Here is a 23,003-nt window from a genome sequence, read left to right as displayed (position 1 = left end):
TCTCAATAGTCTTAATCAAAATAAAAATAAAAGATGGTATTCTAATTTTGAATCAAGAATACCTTGTAACATAAGAATGGTCAAACTTGTGATTGATGGGCTGCACAATTAAGGCTCCATCCACACAACTTTCTTTCATCACCTGGATATTTCATATGCATTCTATTAAAAAGTGCATTACTAATTTATGGAGATACAACTCTTTAGAATAAGCAACATTATCATATTAGATGGTCCATAGCCTTGATGGAGATTCAAATGAAAATGTTTCAGAAAGATCTAGGCCAATCACCCTTTACAAGACTATCCCTGATAAGAGGATCTTCATCATGTTATAGATATGCTAGCTCTTATTTGGCTCAAAAGTAGTTGCAGCTTACATCATTGTAACTGCTTATCATATCTCACATCATTTAAAGAGATATCTCACATCACATTATAGACATGCTAGCCCTTATTTGGCTCAAAAATAATTGCAGCTTACATCATTGTATATTCTTATCATATCTCACATTATTTTCTCTCTTGATTGATAGAGATGTGTATGCACTTCTGGATATTTATATTCTGGGCTCTCTTAGGGAATTTGAGTGGATTAATATCAGTTAATACAACATCTCTTACTTTAAATACGATTATTTTCCAACCATCCACTGATTACTACATAGGTAGCAAAATTAGTGTTCCAACGAAAAACCTATGGCCTATGTGAGACCTCCCAAGAATGTGTTCAGATAGTCATCGATCCAACTGAAAAACCAATGAAAAAAGTGATTCACCTCTTGATTGAATATCGGGCTATCAATATTTGATACATATGCAAAACATCCCATTCAACAAAGTTAACTTCATTGTCTAAGTTTAGACACGGATTTGCTTCGAAGTATAGCTTGCTTGCATTAACTATTTGTCAATTAGCCAATGTATACCATTTTATGGCCAGAAAATCTGTCCATCCAAGTCAAATAGCACCTCATTGGGTATAACTTATTCCATTGGAATGGATCATCGTGACAAATAATGACTAAGTTCACTTTTCTCTAAACAATGGAGTGAGCTCAAATATGTAAAGAGTCAGGAAGTTCTGCTCATTAAAGTCAAACGGCACCGCATAGGTTATAATTTATTCCAATAGGGTGGAATTATGTTGACCAACTATGAGTAAAATCAGTTACCAAAAAAAGTAGATATCTACTTAGGTCATTTTTTAATGTATTTCTGAGAATTATGGTGTTTATCATATGCAGTCCTTTCTTGGAATTTTCATGAAAATTTCCATATCAACATTTTCAGCTTATTAAACACAAACTTTTGGCTCAAATTTTCAGCTTATCTTTAGCACGATCCAAAAAACATGCAAATTACCTCCAGTAAAACCTCAACACTTCCGGGAACTGTTGGCTCCTGCCCAGGGAAATATGGAAAGACATTTGCCTGATATTAAACATAAAGAAAAGTATTAAATATTGCACAGGCATTGACCCTTTATATTTAAAATTATTTCCTATTAGTAGAAAACTTGCATATGGTGTAAACGTTGATCCTTCACATTTATCCTAGTATCACCAAACTTGAATACAACTCATAGTTACATGGTTGTGGAGTGAGCTTTGCAACATTTGTTGGTGCCACGGGTCATGTTGGCCATCATTGTCGTTGTCATCCATGAAATTATTTTATTCTTTATTAAACAAGGATGCCCACTATTACCCACTCTCTTTGGTCTCTATGTAGATGAAGTATCACATTACATAGAGAGATTTAGGGGTTCAGAAGCATGCCTAGCGGGTATAGCCATACAAATATTACTATATGCTGATGATATTGTGCTGGTTTCCGACTCTTAGTAGGGACTACAAAGACATCTAATGCCTTAAAAGTATTTTGTACAGACAAAAGTGATGGTGTTTAACGCCACTAAAGCATGGGTAACAAGATCAGAACCGGAATTCTTCTTGGGAGAGGAAAAGGTGGCATACACACGCCCCTACACATACCTAAAGTAACACCCACAGGGCCTAGCTTCTCCTTAGGGGAGGCTGCTCATGGCCGACTTTCTCATGGATATACAACCCTTAGTGCTCTTGGAAGACAATGTGCATATTTGCAGTTGCAGTTCCTAGAGCCATGAACTAAATTGTGGCTATTTGATACACTTGTGACACCAACTCTTCTCTATGGAGTAGAAACGTGGGGACCAAGTCTTAACAAGGAAAATAATTGGAAAGATTTGAAGAGACCTTTAGTTTCAATGATTGCCTGCATGATAAGGAGCAAAGCATCGATGCCCCATGATATAATCCGCACAAAGATGAGAGCAGCCCCTATAATCACTGATGCATTATTCCATCAGTAACTTGTATCCAACAGCTTTGGGAGCTCTCTAAATGAAGGTATTCAAGGTGGCACTTATGTCCTCAAAACAACTTGTTGAACATGGAGACATTGTTGGTATGCTGACATGTAACATTGGTTCAAGTCACGTGGCATAAGCATAAATGCACTACCCCTATTCCAATATAGCTTGGATTGTCGCCATCTAAACATGACCAAATTGGAAAAGGATAGGGAGATCCCAACTGATAATAGTAGCATGGAAAACAAGATAACATGCCTATCCCCCAAAATATCACTTGGTAGGAAGATGGCCCAATGTAAGTACACATTTTACACACATCATAGGATGAATTCATCATCAAACCATCTTATCTGGACATACATCTATTATATGTGTTGCGTAATGTGATAGGGCAGCTGCGAACTTCATCACATTAGTTAGAGATTCAGGTAGGCTGATATGTGTGAATACCTCTAGAAGAATTATTTTGCCAATTGCATCATCAGGGGGTGGAATCTGAAGAGCATTATGTTTGTTAATGTAGTTTTATTATGAAATAAGAGGGAGATACCACTTTAAGAAATCCTTTGGCCCACTATACAATGTAAAAGAATAAGAAGACCAACGATGTTTGGGACTTTTCTTGTTACAACTCAAGAGACACAAGGAAAAGTTGTTGAAGGACAAGAATACATCCACACAAGCTCAACAAATTACAATCACAACTTTCTTAGCCCCATCACTCCTACTCATGGTACAAGCATAGTTCTAGCCATACTTCCCATTCGTGCCATACTCATACGTGAATATTTGTATCATACTCATACGTTAAATGGCTCCAAGTATGATTGAAATCCATTCATCTATATTTATATTTATTATTCTAAAAAATAAAAAATAAACAACATTTTTATAGACAAAGGGCAAGACCATAAATTCATTGAAAACTAGGAAAGTAACATCCAAAGTTCCACAAGTGGAGGTCGTGCGCCTTGAGGATGAGGTTGCGAAGTTGAGGGCGAGTGCGAGGCTAGAGGACCACGGGTGGAGGTCGCGCGCCCTATTCGTTTCGTCGTTCGCACGGCCTCCTCAGTTTCAATGCCATGGTAACTCAAGTATTGCTTTATGGAGTAGAAGTATGGGGTGGCACCATCTCTCTTAATGCATGGAACGAGATTGAGAAAATTCAAAAGATGTTTTTGAGGCAATTAGGAGTTAAATGCACTACCTCTTACCAGGTTACGCTCTTGGAAACGGGTGTTCGACCCATAGAACTATTGGCACTCCAAAGAGTATATAAATACATTACAAAAGTCAAGAATATGTCGAATCATCGATTACCACATCTTGGATATAAGTTACAAAAAAATCATAAAAGTAAGATTCTCTCATCTAGTTGGGTTGTTGACATGAGGAAATGGTTTAGAAGATGGGGTGTGGATGACCTTTTAGAGCTTTCAAGCAATGCTATGCAGTATGTAATGATTGAGGAAAGGTCGGTGGAATCATTAAGGATGAAGTGGGAGGATGCTAAGAGGACAAAGCTAGAATACTACATTGCAAATGTCAACCCTGAATGTTGGTCTCAATATAAAGCAAGAATGTCTATTGATCGCATCCAACCTTATCTCATTACCAATATGAGTAGTAATGCTCGTAGAGCCCTTACACTACACGAACATATACAAACATTCATATACGTCTACTATATTGGACGTATGCGAATATCATGTCCTATACACGAACATATACAAACGTTCGTATACGTCTACTATATTGGACGTATGCGGATATTAGAAACTATGGCTAGAAGTCAATCACGGGCTACACAAATGGGCTCCCAACCAGGCCATAACAAAAGGGTTACAATAGATCGGGCAATAGCAATTTGCCATGCAAGTAGGCCCTAGCCTCATGGACCAGATCTCACCACCCTTTTCATCGATAGAAAAAGGTCATTATGTCCTACCATGGTAAGTACTTCCCACACTTCCGAGACCTCTCCATTTTTTATTGACCTATGCTAGAGATCTTTCAAAGACAAAAATTATAATATATCTTACTTGAGAATCTTACATGTACCAATAACAAGATTCTTTTCTCTTTTTATTTTATTTAAGCTTTTTACTTAGAAAATTTATTCTGGTTTGTTGTTCTCAAAGAAGAGACAACATTTATGATGTAATCTCTTGTTAAGAGGCATTAGTATATCTTTCTTTCTTTCTCAAGAGACATAGGGGGAAATTGTTAAACAGCAATCCAACCACAGACGCTCATCAACAAACAACAATCACAACTTTATTTAGCCCCATCACTCTCACTCATGGTACAAGTCAATCAATGGCTACATTAGTGGGTTCCCAACCAAGACATTGCAATGGGGTTACAATAGATTGGGGAATAGCAATTTGTTGTGTACGTAGGCCCCATTCTCATTTATTCTGGTTTGTTGTTCTAAAAGAAGAGACAACATTTAAGATGTAATCTCTTGTTTGGTCTTATAGACCATTTTGGCCTCTTAAAAGGCATTAGTATATCTTTCTTTCTTTCTCAAGAGACATAGGAGGAAATTGTTAGACAGCAATCCAACCACAGACGCTCATCAACAAACAACAATCACAACTTTCTTTTGCCCCATCACTCTCACTCATGGTACAAGTCAATCTATGGCTACATTAGTGGGTTCCCAACCAAGACATTGCAATGGGGTTACAATAGATTGGGGAATAGCAATTTGGTGTGTACATAGATCCCAGTCTCATTTATTCTGGTTTGTTGTTCTAAAAGAAGAGACAACATTTAAGATGTAATCTCTTGTTTGGTCTTATAGGCCATTTTGGCCTCTTAATAGGCATTAGTATATCTTTCTTTCTTTCTCAAGAGACATAGGGGGAAATTGTTAAACAGCAATCCAACCACAAACGCTCATCAACAAAGAACAATCACAACTTTCTTTAGCCCCATCACTCTCACTCATGGTACAAGTCAATCAATGGCTACATTAGTGGGTTCCCAACCAAGACATTGCAATGGGGTTACAATAGATTGGGGAATAGCAATTTGTTGTGTACGTAGGCCCCATTCTCATTTATTCTGGTTTGTTGTTCTAAAAGAAGAGACAACATTTAAGATGTAATCTCTTGTTTGGTCTTATAGACCATTTTGGCCTCTTAGGAGGCATTAGTATATCTTTCTTTCTTTCTCAAGAGACATAGGTTGAAATTGTTAGACAGCAATCCAACCACGGACGCTCATCAACAAACAACAATCACAACTTTCTTTAGCCCCATCACTCTCACTCATGGTACAAGTCAATCAATGGCTACATTAGTGGGTTCCCAACCAAGACATTGCAATGGGGTTACAATAGATTGGGGAATAGAAATTGGTTGTGTACGTAGGCCCCAGTCTCATTTATTCTGGTTTGTTGTTCTAAAAGAAGAGACAACATTTAAGATGTAATCTCTTGTTTGGTCTTATAGACCATTTTGGCCTTCTTAAAAGGCATTAGTATATCTTTCTTTCTTTCTCAAGAGACATAGGAGGAAATTGTTAGACAGCAATCCAACCACAGACGCTCATCAACAAACAACAATCACAACTTTCTTTAGCCCCATTACTCTCACTCATGGTACAAGTCAATCTATGGCTACATTAGTGGGTTCCCAACCAGGACATTGCAATGGGGTTACAATAGATTGGGGAATAGCAATTTGGTGTGTACATAGGTCCCAGTCTCATTTATTCTACTTTGTTGTTCTCAAAGAAGAGACAACATTTAAGATGTAATCTCTTGTTTGGTCTTATAGGCCATTTTGGCCTCTTAAAAGGCATTAGTATATCTTTCTTTCTTTCTCAAGAGACATAGGAGGAAATTGTTAGACAGCAATCCAACCACGGACGCTCATCAACAAAGAACAATCACAACTTTCTTTAGCCCCATCACTCTCACTCATGGTACAAGTCAATCAATGGCTACATTAGTGGGTTCCCAACCAAGACATTGCAATGGGATTACAATAGATTGGGGAATAGCAATTTGTTGTGTACGTAGGCCCCAATCTCATGTATCATATCTCACAACCCTTCTCATCAATAGATAAAGGCCTTCATCTCCTACCATGGTAGGTGCTTCCGTCACTTCAGATAATTTACTTGAGAAGCTTATATGTATAGATAATGGGAAAATTTAGTGACTCATATTTTTATTTACTTTTTTACTTATATTTATTTTGGTTTGTTCTCAAAGACAAGACAAAATTTTAAGATGTAAAGTCTTGTCTGGTCTTATAGGACATTTTGGACTCTTAAAAGGCGTTAATATATCTTTCTTTCTATTTTCTCCATAAGCCCCAAAAAAGTGGATTTATTTCTTCTTTGTGGATTTCCACAAAGCCTTCAACATTGTATGTACTGCGTGTTTAACTCATGCATTGGCTATAAACCCTAGGTGTCCCCATAGATATGGTGGAGAATCTATGAATCTGTGAATCTGTGTCAGGAAAACTGTGATCTTCCGATGAGTTTTCAGAGGTTGTGGCTAGCACAATTGGAAGAAAACAAGCATGCTACCTATTACTCACTCTCTTCTCTTTATATATAGATGAGGTATCACATTACATTGAGAAGTTTAGTGGTTCCGGAGCATGCTTATCAAGCATAGCCATAAAAATATAATTATATGTTGATGATATTGTGCTGATTGCTTTAAAATCATTTTGTATGGACAAAGCTTTGTCAGTAAACCTTCATAAAACTATAGTGATGATGTTTAACACCACTCACGCATGGGCAACAAGATCAGAACCAAAATTCCTCTTGGGAGATAAAAAGGTGGCATACACACAATCCTACCATACCTAATAGTTACATTCATAGGATTTCAGTTCTCCTTATGGGAAGCTGCCTGTGCTCAACTTTCTCGTGGATATGCAGTCCTTGGTGCTTTAGAAAGATAACACATTTGACATTTGAACCTTTGACCCTTGGCAGAATTGCTTGTACCACACATTCGACATTTGAACCTTTGACCCTATAGCGCCAAACCATCTTCAAGTCAAACAGTTGTTCATTTATTAGAATTTCTATTTATGAAGTAAATGTTTCTCGACACCATCATTATAGGTGCTTCCCTCACTTTAGAAATCTCTCCATTCTCAATCGATCCATGATGAAGATATTTTGAAGACATAAATTACAATCTATCTGACTTGAGAATCTTCCATGTATAGATAATGAGTTTCTTTAGCAACTTCTATTATCATTCACTTTTTATTTAGTTACACTTACTTTAGTCTATTGTTCTCAAAGACAAGACAACATTTTTAGATACATTTATTTAATTTCTTATTCGGTTTAGAGACCATTTTGGTTTCTTCAAATACCTTAATACATCTTTATTTCTTCTTTCTTTCTTTCTCACCAATCATTTGGGAAGCCTTATTTCACCTTGATTTTAAAGATGGAAACAGCGAGAATTTACCTGTTCTGGAGGTGCCCAAACATGTAGATGACTATCGATCGTTTTCCAACATGAGCCCTCTTCTGCTAACTCAACTGATGCCATTGATGCTCTATCGATGAGCAACTTCTGGAAAAGATGCCTTCTGTAGACCAGACACAAACTCCCATATGAATAATATGCCCCCCTAAATCTCTCTCTTTCATAGTCATATTGCAAATTTGATGCGTCTACCCCTAGAGTTGGTAATCAACTTTTCTCCAGCTCTAAAATTTGCACAATTGTTTTCTTTTCTATGGCCTATAAATTGACATTGGTATCATACATTGTATATCATTATAGTTGTAACTTTGGTCCCATATATCATATCATTATGGTCTTTTGGAAGACGTTAATATGACATTTAGTTTCATTCTCTCTCTCTCTCTCTCTCTCTCTCTCTCTCTCTCTCTCTCTCTCTCAGACGATAATAGAATCAATCCATCTATCTCCCCTTAAGAGATTTCGCCTCTGGAAAAACTCAACCCTGATTTCTCCCGTGCAGGAAAACCCTAAACCCTAATTCGTCACAATTGAAACCCATATCTCTCTCCTCTCTCTCTCTCTCTAACTTGAACCCATAGTACGGGTGTCTTACCTCGGGAAGGTAATGCATCTCACCTTTTGAATGTTGGGATTGGGTTGTGAGATGCTTTCAGCAGGTGTTGGGCACTGCCATTCCTGCTCCATGTGATGATGAGTGGGTTTAGATACTTGAGCTCCATTTCAAACATATCCTATGATATTGTTGTTATACATACTATACTGTATAACTCTTTATGACACACACCCATCCCATCCCATCCCATCCGGGGCCTCACACACATAATGATCATGATCGGTCCTTGCAATGCCCATCCTACTGCGAAACGTCCACAACAAAAAACGGACCTCCAATTTGATGGGGAGTTCCTTGATTTGGTTATCATTTAGATAGGTGAAGGCACACCCAAGGTTTAATTAGGTTAAAATGACATGGAATATTAACGTATGGGCATTGCGTTGTGGCAATAACGACCTTGACATGTATATTTGAATGTCTACACATATGTTTCACACAATTTTGGCATGATGAAGCTACCAACAATATTGTGATTTCGTCATTGGAAAGCCCATGGATTGAAGCTTCCTCATTATCATTCAAGCAATATTCCAATATTAGGATACAAGTTTGTATATTCACCGAACAAATTAAACATTGATTTTGTCAGTATCGAGAATAACTTATCATCGCCATAGGCACTATAAGGTTTGAAATACAATAGTTTTTTTCTTGTTTGAAAGGTATTGTGATCCAAACTTGTTAGCTCAAAGGCTTAGGATCTACTTGATCAAGTATACTGAGAGAGAGTATTGTGATTCATGATGCATTAAATTTAGTAAAGAGATTATTGTAATCGATTGAAAATAGCCTTAATTTAATTTTGGAAACCCATAAACACAAACTAAAACACATTACAACGACCACAACAAGGGACATAGCTTATTGCATATGCAACCAATACATCGGATACACCATATGACCATCTTTTACCAAATTACAATAGTCGGAGAGGAGCAATAACCATGGTAGGAGAAACTTGCCACAAAGATCCCCATTCTTAACTAGTTTATTCATTCGTGGAGGTTGAAGAAGTTCCAAAAGTCCACCATTGTTATGTTAGGGTTGAAGGGCAACAAAAGGCATCATGAGACAACCACTTTGCAAGTATTTTCAACCTTTTGATGTAACATTGGATTAACTTTATTGAGTAGATCCAAAGCGTGCTCAATCTAAGAACAAATGATGAAATGTGTACAATATGGGTGGAGGAATGGCATAATATACACAACTTTTTCTTAAGTGTAGGAAACTAGGGCTTTGGAGATGTTTGACAATGATACAAATGCATGATCAAGTAGTTGTTTGGTGTCATAATGTTGCTTTTCAAGATTGTCTTGGAAGTTGGCAAGGTCTTCCAAACGAGTGTTCTCTACATCGAGAAGCTTTTGTGAAAGTTCATCCATGGCATGTTTGATTTGACCTTGGAAGGCTTGTAGCATCTCAAATTGTTTCTTTTCTAACTCTTGGATGGAGAGTTGGAGGGCATTCACCTTGCCCTCTAACACATGCTTGATCTGGGTACATTCCTCTCGTTTTCTTGTCAAAGCCTCCTCCATTTCCTTTAGTCTTTTTTCTAGGTCAATGTAGCCAGATTGAAGCTTCTTAGGGTCGTCTTGTGCTTTGACACGACTCCTTAGGAAGTATTTTTCCCCTAGATTCATCATTATACTTCGGAATGATGCTACAAAGTAACAATCCACTGTCGACAAAATTTATAAGCTTTTAGTTTGTGTTGATGTACCTTTAGATATTTCTCTCTATCTCCCAAACCCTCATATAAGATGTTACTAAAGCACCCTTATATAGCCACTAAGGTATATTCTTAACTCTCTCTCTCTCTCTCTCTCTCTCTCTCTCTCTCTCTTTTATATTCCATATTCTTCATCATCATTCAACTTGCTTTTATAGCAAACATTCTCTCTCTTTCTCTACAAAGTATACCTTTGAGATTCTGTTTCCATTTATCCTATATTTCACTACTTTCATCCATAGTATGAACCATACATGCATTCACATTCGAGAATGTTTCAATCATTCGAGTATGGTAAACACCCTCGAAGGATGGTAAATACCATACTTTTGTATTCATCATTTATTATAATGTAATTTTTTTAAAGGTAAAATGCGTAAAAAAAAACATCAGAATGTTTTCATAACATACGCATTCGTATGAAAAAGATTGTTTACCAATGCATTCGAGTATATTACATACTATGCTTTCATCAGTAAAAGGACATCTTTATTTTTGCCTTATCATTCTTTTCTTCCCCACATAGTGAAACTACATATGACAAATCAACATGGTACATTGATGCCAAAATAAAAAAGCATTTGATTTATAGAATATTTGATTCACATGTAACGTACCGTGCAACTAGAATGATTTGTTTTAGAGTTGTACTCTATTTATAAGCTTCCATATCAAGTCATGCCTTTTTTTACCAAGCATATATATATATATATATTTTGATGTTTTATAAACTTTTCATGGCTTTTGTTCATATTACAACACATTCTAAAAATCACACTCCATTTGTTTCATAAAAACACATGACTATATTAATTTTATGTGAAAAACACTATAGTGATACCACTCGCGTGCATTTACATACACACACATATCAAGAAATGTAGTTCAAAGAAAAAATGGTTTGATAAAGAATGAAGCTTGAAAGTACCTTATAATTTTGGATATAATCAAGGATAAAGAAAATTATCAAAAGAATTTGCATGAGTACAAAAGCGTTATTCAAACAAAGAGATGAGAAGTCTCAACAATTTCTCTAAACACAAGAAAAAGTACATGCATGGCAGCATTGCTTATGTGCACGTGCCAGATGAGAAGTGGAAGAAGTTGGATGCCAAGTCGGAGAAGTGTATCTTGGTCGACTACTCTCATGAACAGAAGGGATACAAAGGCTACAACCTCCGAGTGACGCAAGTTTGAGTGAGTCATGACGTCGTCTTTGACGAATCAGCGTCCTGGTATTCTTTGCCATTTTCGACCACCAACTCCGTGCCGATTACTGAGAACGACGCCAGTGAGGTTGATAATCTGGTATTCAAAGGAGAAGAAATCAACACTTCGTATGAGAATCCGGTTTCGTTCCGGCTAAGTGGGCCAATTGAGAGACTAAGTTGGAATGACCAGTCGAATGAAGAGCCGACGAACAGTGAAGACTCGGTCGTGCATTCCCTATGCTAGAAACCGAGGAGACAATATACGCACAAAGAGAAGGGGAAGATGAAGATGCCGAAGTGCGGTACAGACAGAGGTGCATTGGATCAGGGACAATCCAACACCAACTAGAGTGAAAAGGAGCCTCAAGAGTTGAGGGCAAATTCAGCCAAGAGGGCCTTGAAATTGGCGAATGAGAAGTTACATTGATCGACTCGCCACAAGATCCCGATGATCTGATATGGATACAATGAGTACATGGCGCATCATTATGTGTACATGACAAAGGTGGTGGAAATACGCGAGCTGGAGTGCTATGCGGAGGAGGCACAAGATGCCAATTTGCAAACAACCATGGAGGAAGAAATGCAGGCACTAGTTGTCAACGAAACATGGGACCTAGCGGATCCTCCCCGACATTGCAAACCAATCGGATGCAAATGGGTGTACAAGGTAAAGTACAATGCCAACGACTTTGTCAATCGATACAAAGCCCGTCCGGTGGCCAAAGGCTACGTGCAAACCCACGACATCAACTACGATGAGACCTTTGTGCTAGTGGTACCATTGGCAAGGGAGTGGCATCTCCATCAAATGGATGTCAAGAACGTGTTTCTTCAAGGTGACCTTGAAGAACAAGTATTTATGGTCCAAACCTTGGATTTTGGTTAGAGATTAGAATTGAACAAGTCGGTAGGTAGTATGCCGGCTAAAGAAGTCGCTTTACGGCCTCAAACAAGCCCCACGAGCTTGGAACTCCAAAATCACGCAACGGTTGCGCAAGATGGGGTTTGCGTTTTCAAAGTCCAACTATTCGTTGTTCATCCGAAAAGGTTAGAAAAGCCCCATCTATATTTGTATTTTATTTTACGTGGATGACCTGGTCATTACAGGCCCCGACCTTACTGAAATCAACCAAGACAAGTCCCAATTGTCAGCTGCATTTGAGATGAAGGATTTGGGGGACCTTCACGACTTCCTCAGGATTGAAGTGATCCGCAACCCGGAGGGCATACTAATTAGTCAACGACACTATGTTTTAAGTATGCTCTTCAAGTTTGGCATGAAGAATTGTAAATCCATTGCAACTCCTCTTGACAGGAATGTCAAGTTTTGCCCTGATCCGAAACGACATGCGATCCAACACGGTTATGACAGATAATCGAAAGCTTGATATACTTAACTATCACCCGCCCAAACCTTAGCTATCTGGTCGGGCTAATCAGCCAATTCATGTCGCAATCGTTGATGGTGCAACTTCAGTGCGCGCATTGAATATTGAGATATGTGAGCGGCACGAAGGATCAGGGACTATTATGTCGGCACAACATAATAGAACAATTGGTCGGGTATACTAATGTCGATTGGGCTGAAGACGCCACCGATTGGCGGTCGACATCAGGGTTTATTTCTCTCTTGGGAGCGCAACAGTAGCGTGGGGCAACAAAAAGCAGGTTGTTTGAACCAATCAACAAGTTGCCAACATTTTCCCCAAGGTGCTCGGATTGGACAAGTTGCAACACTTTTCAGAGATAGTTGGGCTACAATATCTCGACATGCCGCACTTGAGAGGTAGGACACCTGGGGAGGAGAACAAAGGTAACGAGACAGAGAAACAGGTAGAAGAAGACAAGAGGAGAGTCAAAGAAGAAGCCGAATCGACCGAAACATTCGGCAAAGGTGGTAAAGTCAAGAAGGACAGAGCCGACCGGAACAAGAAGGCCAAGACCAGGACATGGGCAAATGTGGTCAAAGGCCAGAAGAAAGGTGAATCAGAGACAACTGATTCAAACAAGATGGAAAACGAATCGGAGACAACCATTCGATCAAGGAGTTTGATTTGGGAGAGCCGAATCATATGAAGACCAGGCGAACAAGAAGGCAGCCGAAGCCAACACTAAAACGAAGGAGTAGGCGGGTTGAGGGGCACCAAAGCCATACCAATGAGGGAGCTTAAAAGGGCTTGACGAACTGACACGCTGACCGTAGGGGTCGACGTGTGCAGAACCGGACGAGTCGAGGAGCGTCGAACCAACGGGGTTGTCGGACGCTAGACTGGATTGGATGTGGAGCACGACCTAGACGGGAGGATGCCAGAAGGAGTCGGATGCAAGGACCGGCTACACCTGACACGATGGACCAACCTCAAGTTGAGCTTGAGGGGGAATGTTGAGCGAGCAAGCTCAACATGGGCTGGACTGACTAGAAAAGCAGGTAGGCTAGACTGAAATTGATCCGGTTGGCTAGGCCCACTTAGGCTGATAAGCCTAAACTCTGAACTAGGTTCTGGACCGGATGCCAGATCAGCTGAAGAAGCCGGATACCGAATCCGAATGACGGAGCGGCTGTGGAAGTCGACTCAGAACATCACACGTGCCGATTAGACCTATTCTAGGAAACATGCCTAATATAGGCAGTTAGTGTCATAGGCTCTTTTAAGGGCATTGAAGTACATGTTTATACTTCATAACAACCCTAACAAATGAGCATGTATATATAAAGTGTTGTTAAGCATTTTGTAATGTATTGAGCATTTTGTAATGTATTAAGCATTTTGTAATGGAATTTGTTGTCTGCTCTCACTCACTCAGTCTCTCTCTCTCTCTCTCCTTCCTGTACTCTGTGTTTTGTGTTAACAATATGTTCAATTTCCGGATAATCGAATGATTGTCGGTTCATAAGCTTCCGCATCTAACTATTTACAAGTATATTCTGTGTCATGGGTTGCTATTGCAGATTCTCTTACTCATAATATATATAGCTAACAATCGATCATAATGATGTTTTTCTGATAATAATAAGTGATTGAGTATGGTAATTTAAGGTGCATGTTTATGATAACTGTGTTCAAGAATTTGGTCGAACAAAATCGACTAGGTCCAATCTCCAACCACAATCTTATTGATAGAGCGAATTTGTAAGATAGTTGTTCGACCTTTGTGTTAGTCGACAGGGACAACACAAAATTTGGCACGCCCGATTAGATCTGTTACAAACAGAAGCACAAATGGAGAATGGATGTCCTCGAATCAACAGAGCAAAGATCATACAATAGAGAATCATAGACCATGCACGAGATCGGAAACCCGACATGTGTAGCAAAACGACTTCAAAATTGATTCAAAGATTTTTGACCAGCTTCGGCAACAGGCTACGGAGGAATTGGACACAATAAAACCAATAGTTTAAATATTTTACAAGAGATCATCAAGACCAAAAGTAAGGACACTTAGGAAAAGAGACAGATGACAAAGTAGGGACTAATAACCTTGCAACGATTCCAATATAGATACACGTCATGCATTTGGATCGTGGGACAGGTTGCCATGGCCAAACAATAACTCATCATGTCAAAAAAGGCAATCTATGACATGGAGTTTCATGGAAGAATGGCTTGCTGGATTTGAGTAGGGGACAAAACCACGAAGGAATTCTTCTGATCCAAGGGACTGAGGCACAACCTCAACTGAGAGGATGGAATGACCACTATAAAGATGGCGATGAAATGAGGAATATTGCCACAACTTACTATAAGCGATTACTTACCGAAGATAGTATGGCCACAGGGGAAGACACAAGAGAAGATATTATCCTCTAGAGCATACCCCAAAAAGTCATGATAGAAATTAATACATGGCTCACACGTCCCCTATCAATCATTGAAATATGGAATGCACTCTCTGATTTGGATGCAGATAGCTACCCTGGAATTGATGGCCTCACCCCTCACTTCTTCACGAGCCTTTGGGATACTATTAAAGAAGACCTCCTCCAAGCATATGAGGAGATCATCACCTCTCGAAACATGATGGAGGAATTTGGATAGGGGATGATACATCTCATTCCTAAAAGTGGTGGGAGTGCCAACGACATTAGTAAGTGGCGGCACATAACTCTTCTCAATATTGTCTATAAGTTGCTCGTAAAAATCATGGCATGCTACTTAGCACCACATCTACCTCAACTCATTCATTCGTCCCAAAAAGGTTTCGTTAGAAATCGAAGCATGCTAGACAACCTTTTCTCATTCTAGGAAGCAATAACTCTTGCCAAACATACCAACAACAACGTATTTGTGGTGCTCCTAGATTTTGAGAAAGCATATGACATGGTATTTTACAATTTTCTAGAAAGTGTGATGGGGAAACTTAGCTTTCAAGAGTCATGGATAAAAGGCACTACCGACCTTTATAGGAATGCTAGCAGTTGCGTTTCACTAGTGTTGTAGGTTTAGGGTTAACATTTATGATAATCATGACGATTGATGATAAAGCTAGACATGGTGGGTGTGATGACGAAGATAATCATTTGATGATGACAGGATGAGCATTGAGAAGCATTGCGGGGTGGGGGGTGGTGCCTAGAATGGCTCCACCCCCCTCCCAAGGGGATTCAACGTTGAGGGGGAGAGAGAGAGAGAGAGAGAGAGAGAGAGAGAGATGACAAGAGAGAGAGAGATTGAGAGAGAAAATGATAATTCATTCATTCATTCCCCATAAGGGGTTAAATAGTACAAGAGGGGGTAGATACAAAGGGGTGTAAGCCCCCTAGAGCATTCATATTGGACACTCACTCACACCTCCTCGTATCCATCCACATGCACACACGTGTGCATGTGTTCACATACGTATCGACTCACAATTACATTTATGCCCCCTACACACACACAACAATCATCATGATAACATTTGACCCTCACTCATCACATTGACTCTCCGTACATCTCGTACGGGGTAACAACTAGCAGGAGAAAGAGGCCCCTTCTTCCTATTATCGTGATTTGTACGAAAGGGATGCCCATTGGCTCCATCCTTATTTCTATTATTCGTTGAACCACTCTCTAGTTTTCTCAACTCGCGACATCTAAATCTATGTGGTCTTCCTGTGCCACACTCTCACCAAAGCCTCATGGATATAGAATTTGCAGATGACATCGCAGTCTACATGCAAGGGGACTTGGAAAATCTAAAGACGATGGAAAGTGGAGTAGCCATGTTTTGCAAGAGATCAAACACCATGATCAATTGACACAAATCCTATGCAATATGGCTTTCTCATGAAGCACATCCTGCATGGCACCCGCATCCCACTTTCAAGTGGATAAATCAGGGAGTAAGCACCAAGTATTTGGGTTTCCAAATTGGATTCAACATTCCTCCATAGACGATGATTGCACTAGTTATTCACTCCATTCAACAAAAGTTGATACATTGGAGCTTGAAAAAACTCTCTCTAGCAGGTCGCATCATAGTGGCAAACCAAGTCTTACTCACAATAACATGGTACAACCTATCATGTTGGACAGTCTCCAAGGAAAGTATACGGCACGCAACTACATTTGGTCTTGGAAGGAAGATCATGCAGTTCCGGCCAAGGTGGCGTGGCCTATACTCATATCACCTAAGTCAAGAGGAGGATTGGGTCTTATTGATCCCCTCTCACAATCCAAATCCCTACTCGCCAAATTTGCGGTGTGAGGATTACAACTAGGGATGACAGCTGGAAAGTGCTACTGCAGTTACATTTCGCTTACTTTAAGTCATGAAAACAGGCCAATTAGACCCCCCAAATCGGATGGATTCTAAACATGGATCTTAAACCAAGATTCTCATGCCAATTGGAGGATAAATTCAATGCATCCATGTGGAAGACGTGGTGTGACATAAGACGAGGGCTCAAGTGTGAAAATTTTAAATTTTAAATAATGAAAATTTTAAAATTTTAAAATTTTGAATTTTGAATTTTGACGTAAGCTAAAAACCGAAACCGAATCACGAAACCGCGGCTTTACCGGTTTTAATGGCTTAACAGTTTGATTTTTTTAATGGTTCGGTTTAACGGTTTCATGGTTCGGTTTGGTTCAGGTTTGTGAAATTGTAAACGGTTCGGTTATGGCCCTCTCGAACCAAACCGAACGTTGCCGATTGTTAGATATGGAGTGAAGTTGTAGCCACTTTAAACAACCAATACGATGGCCTCACAGGCGGATTCGATGGAGTTGAAAGACAATGACTAGCCTTCATCCAACAATGGCCGTCCTCTCCTTTTATTGAGTCAGTGGGCATCCACATAAGATGGAACTATCGCGTCCCTATAGGGATTTGTATATAACACTCTACTTTGTAAAAAAATTATAACTAATGGAATGAGTTTTTTCTTTGGAAAAAAATTGTATAAATTTTCTTAAAAACATATACATCCTTCCAATAATAAATGCTTACACATACATACACATTAAAAACATACATCAAAACCCATAAACATACACTTGCCTACATGCATAAACACACATTTGCTCAAAACAGATTTAAAAACATAAATACTTATCGAGACAAATAAATATGAAAATACCTCTACACTTACATTTATGCCTACTCTAATACATTCACTAACACACATATAACAAACATTCACATACCCACAAATACTAACCACCACATGGGAATACACAAAGTTACGAAAGAAAATTCTATCAAGCAAAAAATGTGGGATGATTATACAATCATCAATAATTAACCACCACATGGGAAAGAGTTGCTTTATGTACTTTCATAGGATCCTAATTAACCAATGTATCATGATGGTCAAAATTGCATTAAATAAGAAGTACACTTATTGTAAATCCAACATGTTGGGATATCTACTCTTTAATTTGTATTCATACTTGGAGCAAGCCATGTCTTTAACATTTCACCACCAATGCCATGTCATGAGCTTGAAGTTGAGAATGGAACTTGTCCAAGATTAGTTATATAGATAGATATATGGACAGATTGAGAATGGAACTTGAAGAGGATAAGCTAGAGAAAAACATACACTAAACCCTAATCATGTTATCGATAATGAAGAGCATCTCACATGATGTCATAAAAAAATCATGATCATTCGACAATATTTCAACATTACAATGTTTGGAAATTAGAAATTGTTTTATTTTCCATTTATATTAATATCTAAGTTATTAAAATTGGTTAGAAATGCAAAGTTATAGTTTATGAATCACATTTTGTCAAGCACTACTAACATCTTTTCATTAACATAGACTTTGAAAGTAACTTAGATAATGGAATCGTTCCTTCAAGTTACACAAAAGATCACTGATACAATTGGCTTTAGGCCCACAAAGGGTTTTTTCAAAGCCTTGTATGGTGAGCTTCAAAAAATGATTTAGAAAAGAAAAGTCGCCTAGCTAAGATTTGAATTTGAATAAGGAATAATGGGTCTAGTATCAATCCTATTGAACAAGATACTAGATCCCTAATTTGGTTAACTTCATCCTAAGCTAATGTTAGCAAGGAAGATACAAGACGAATTGTCATAGTGAGGATGAGGATGATACCAATTTGGACATGTTCAGATACAAAATCCTTGGAATAATTTTGAGGTATGGTTTTTTCAACTGGGAAATTGCTGAGTACGGTGATGAACAAACTGTAAATGTATCTAAATAAGTTGTGGGGTGTGGATGGTTGTGGATTAAGGTCGTGTTTATGATCCATGAAGACTTGTTGATATGGGAAATAATTAGGGAGTGTAAAATCTAGTGATACATGTTGATGAGATGCAAGCACCATATTCATGGCTTTGGCATAAGTGCGAGGGTCGTGATCTTGTGCTATAGCCCTTGGGTACTTCATCATTATTTCTAATGGATGGGGAACATTTAAGAATGCCCTTTGTGCCCTAACAACTTCCATTCTCTCCACCACATCATGGACCTTGTCGTTAGACTGGCATTTGGATGGATGTCTTATCTTATGCAATTGTGCATCTCCTCCTTTTGGTAACAATTCATGCTCCCCACCATCTCCACTTGGTTGCAATATCAACATTTCTCCTAATGGTGTATATAATAACATCTGCATGGCATATCGAATTTAAAACATTGTTTTTGTGGCTCAAATTTAATCTCACACAATTTTATTAATGCAGTATTCATTTAAACGTAAATCCTCTATCAAACTTTCTCTATATGTTTTATGCTTATCAACTTGAGTATATGTTAATAGAGTATGATTTATTATGATTGTAGTCCATGTGTTGTAGTCAAATTGCTTTTATGTAAATGATCAAATAACACAAGTTCCGAACTACATAAATGATTTTAACAATTAACAATGATGAATATGGTTGTGCTCTAGGTTCCCTCCCAAGTATATAATGATGTATTATATTTAGAAGAATATAAAAGAAAAACCAATGGCAAATCAGGTATAATCCGATTCTTCGTAGAATAAAAATGCAAGGTAAAGCATAGTGACCCTACTAAATGAGATCTATGCAAGCAAAAAACGATATAAGATGCAAGTGGAGAACTTATGAAACCTAATATTGGTTGGTTCAAACATAAAAATGGTCTCCAGCATATAAAAGTTCATTTTGTATGTCAAATGTTTTAGAAAAGATTCTTTATTTCTTAGCAAAATATGTGCGATACATGAACATCCCATTTATTTAAATGTACCAAGGACCAATTAATCCACTTTTCATGTTGATGTAGAATATATAAGGGGTGGAAATTTTAATAAAGCAAAATGGAATCTTGAAGAAGAAAGACATACCATACTAATACTCCACATTGAACTTATTTCTGGCAAATGCTAATGAATATGATGAGAACACACCTCATTCCTAGATTATTTTGGCTCCTCAAAATGTGACATATGCTAATGAGGATTATATAAATGTGAAAAAAAAGAGGTTAGCTTGAAGATGTCTCATGTTATTTGAAGACACTAGAACACTATTGGCACACACATGATGTTGTTATAGTTTGGATGGTGATAGTAGGACATATTATTAGTGTGTATTGTCAACGTCGCAAAGATTGAATCCTCGGATGATTCATAGTTCATTTTCCTCGTGAAAATTAAAAAGACAAATGACAATGGCATTGATGCATGTTAAAGGTGATTAAGGTGAGTTGAGAACAGGATGGTGTCCTTCCTTGCATGTGGCAAGTTACCTGAGAATTCAAACATGGGTGATGGCGAAAGGTTCCATTGACATGCTTGAGGATGTGGGCAACATGGTTGGGGTAGTTGCAAGAGAAGGCACGGGGGACAATGTCACGAGGAAGGATGACATTGAGGATTTGTGAGGTGCACATGCATAAATCCTCGAGGAGATGTTCCCCACCACATAACACATATGGTGCACCAAAACTCACAACTCCCTCCATCATGTTTGCTTGTAGAGTGCCCCGTCTTATTGCCATCAATGCGACCAACATCCCTAGACTTCCCCCTAGTGAATGCCCCGTGAAACACAACCTCCATCCTTGTTCCATTTCATGTAAATCTCCCATCACTTCCTCATACAATCCATTTGCCGCTTCATATATCCCTCGGTGTACCCATACATCGTCGAGACCCTATATTGTTCCAATATTCATCTCAATGTCAAGATCGCCCTAGAAAGCGAAATTCGTTTACATACATATATAATGGCTTCGTAAGCTTACCTCGAATTTAGTGGGCTCGAATGCCAAGTTTGTTTGCCAGGATGCCAAGGATTCAGAACCCTAATTTACATAAAAAGGAAAGAAACCAGATGTCACATAATTCATGAAAAAGATGTGTTTGTATGTGAATATTTTGATAGCATTATCTAAGCTTAGATCCACAACTAAAAAAAGAAAAAGAAACTTTAGCTTATTCTAGACCATAACATGTATATATAGTAATGAGAAGATTGTGTTGGTCATTTACCTGTATCACCAGGTATCTAATCTTCCTTTCTTCATCATCACATATGAACCACTCACATGGACAACATGTTAATTTAATGTCTCCATCCTTTATCTCCTGATCTTTTGACTGGGAGGAAGTTTCCTGTTCTGTCGTTAATCTACTCTTAGATGCTGTTGTATTTTTCCTTAATACCTCTTGGTGGAGGCTATCCACTGCTTGCTTCCTAAAAGTCTTGGCATTGCTTGCCGAAACTTCATTTCCTCCTCCCCTTGTCTGTTTTATTCCTTTCTTGTCATTAGAGGAGCCAGACTTTGTCATTTTTCTGTTGGACATGGATGCCTGGCGTATTTCCTTCTTAACAAATGAAGAAGTTACAAAGCTTCGAGCGTGATCCTTCCACAATTGCTCAGGCTGTTGTGTTGTTGACAAGAGTCACAACACATCATGACGAACAATCCATCCTTATGTTAGTGGGAAATTTAATTTACTGTTGAGAAATATCAATATTTACAAAATAAATATTCAAACATGATGTTTAGGTTTAATGTGTTAACTAATTACCTTGATCTGAGGGATCGTGTATGCAAGATTGCTCAGTTCACACATCTTTGAGATTTCGTTGGCTTCATGGAGAGGTACTGGATGGAGGAAAGATGACATTGAGTCCTTGTCATGGGCCTGTGAAGCCAATTCGTCGTCCACTACTAGGCAGTATGAGTCACGAGCTACAGGCTCATGATGATTATCCTGACTCGAGCCAGAGGTCTCCATGTGGAGGTCATGATATGCTGCTAATGGATGATCATGAGGATTTGTGCGAGTCTCCTCATCAATCTGGTAATGAGGGAGAGTGTAGTCATGGATATGAAGCCCGGAACTATTGCCAGGGGATGATGATGATGTATTATTATTGGGGTGACCGCTAATTGTAGAGGATTGGGAAGAGATGCTGACAGCACTAGGTGGGGCTAATTTGGTGGTGGTACTGGTAGTACTGTTTGGTTTAATTAGTGTGATTGGGATGGCATTATTAATGTGATGGTGAGTGAAGAGAGTGCCACTAATGGTGGGGATGTGTGTCTCCATTGAATGAAGGAAGGTCTGTTTTGGAGGGCTATATTACAAGAGAGAAGAGTATATTACAAGACTCTAACACACACACACACAAGTTAGTCTATATGTATATATGTTTGTGATGCGTTTGCCTGCTTTGATTGTGGCCTTGTTAAGTAGAGTATAATATGGTTAGTGGGGTATGTAATTAATTAGGTATTGGGAAGGGAAGGCTTTTGTGTTCTTTTTGCAGTTTGGATGGATTGAGATTCGAGTACTACTAAAACTACAGAAGATCAAATTGAGTTGCAGGGTTTTTTTATTGGGGGGGGGAACAAATGAATTTGAGATGTTTGATTGTTTGTTCACGAAGAAGAAGAAGAAGAAGAAGAAGAAGAAGAGCAGGCGCTTGCTTTCTTCTTCAAATGAAGAAGATACGACACGTCAGCTCATGGGGGGGCTGGCTATTGGATGGGATGGGGATTCCACGTCGTCACATCCAAAACATTTTCCCATTTTCCTTTGTTCATTTTTGGGGACACAAAAAGAAGAAGAAGAAGGAGGTGTGTGGTAATTGGTTGGGCGGTTTCTCATTGTTCATTTTTTGGGGCTGACTAGATCGCCATCATCTCCAAAAA

At 38.6% G+C, this 23,003-nt stretch overlaps 3 protein-coding genes across 4 annotated transcripts in view; all 3 read right to left on the bottom strand.

Annotated features, from left to right (window-relative positions):
• LOC147865168 (catalytic/ hydrolase) overlaps positions 1-8,609 on the bottom strand; it is a 29,949-nt gene extending 21,340 nt beyond the window's left edge. Inside the window, exons 1-5 of one of the 2 annotated variants that reach the window (XM_087317925.1) lie at positions 8,460-8,587; positions 8,034-8,099; positions 7,821-7,944; positions 1,366-1,434; positions 63-142 (exon numbers count right to left, since the gene is read on the bottom strand). In XM_087317925.1, the coding sequence (XP_087174051.1) occupies positions 63-142; positions 1,366-1,434; positions 7,821-7,904 (233 nt within the window). In that variant the 5' untranslated portion in view covers positions 7,905-7,944; positions 8,034-8,099; positions 8,460-8,587. Of the gene's footprint in view, positions 1-62; positions 143-1,365; positions 1,435-7,820; positions 7,945-8,033; positions 8,100-8,459 lie in introns of both variants that reach the window. The other variant, XM_087317924.1, reaches the window with a different exon arrangement.
• Positions 8,610-9,344: 735 nt separating this feature from the next.
• Positions 9,345-10,200, bottom strand: LOC147865167 (uncharacterized). Its single transcript, XM_087317923.1, has one exon. It carries the CDS (start codon positions 10,104-10,106, stop codon positions 9,678-9,680), a length of 429 nt encoding a protein of 142 aa, XP_087174049.1. The 5' UTR covers positions 10,107-10,200; the 3' UTR covers positions 9,345-9,677.
• An 8,476-nt stretch (positions 10,201-18,676) lies between these two features.
• LOC147865166 (phospholipase A1 PLIP1, chloroplastic-like) lies at positions 18,677-22,477 on the bottom strand. Its single transcript, XM_087317922.1, has 5 exons — positions 21,874-22,477; positions 21,331-21,723; positions 21,084-21,143; positions 20,586-20,993; positions 18,677-19,479 (listed from the first exon to the last, which is right to left on the bottom strand). The coding sequence occupies exons 1-5, from the start codon at positions 22,396-22,398 to the stop codon at positions 18,898-18,900; spliced, it is 1,968 nt and encodes a 655-aa protein (XP_087174048.1). The 5' UTR covers positions 22,399-22,477; the 3' UTR covers positions 18,677-18,897.
• Between the last annotated feature and the right edge of the window lie 526 nt (positions 22,478-23,003).

This window comes from Azolla caroliniana, unplaced genomic scaffold, assembly GCF_043228905.1.
Source record: "Azolla caroliniana isolate FFs.n. ecotype wild unplaced genomic scaffold, voAzoCaro1.0.p SCAF_4, whole genome shotgun sequence".
NCBI lineage: Eukaryota > Viridiplantae > Streptophyta > Polypodiopsida > Salviniales > Salviniaceae > Azolla > Azolla caroliniana.
This window is presented reverse-complemented; position numbering and strand designations above follow the sequence as displayed.

What these genes read in the sequence shown, in the direction of transcription:
- LOC147865167 (XM_087317923.1), bottom strand. Translation starts at nt 10,106, where the DNA reads ATGATGAATCTAGGGGAAAAATACTTCCTAAGGAGTCGTGTCAAAGCA.
- LOC147865166 (XM_087317922.1), bottom strand. Translation starts at nt 22,398, where the DNA reads ATGGAGACACACATCCCCACCATTAGTGGCACTCTCTTCACTCACCAT. An exon ending in TTAGATACCTGGTGATACAG is followed by an intron (nt 21,144 to 21,330) that starts GTAAATGACCAA and finishes TATGTAAATTAG; the next exon opens with GGTTCTGAATCCTTGGCATC. An exon ending in ACCCATGTTTGAATTCTCAG is followed by an intron (nt 19,480 to 20,585) that starts GTAACTTGCCAC and finishes TATGCCATGCAG; the next exon opens with ATGTTATTATATACACCATT.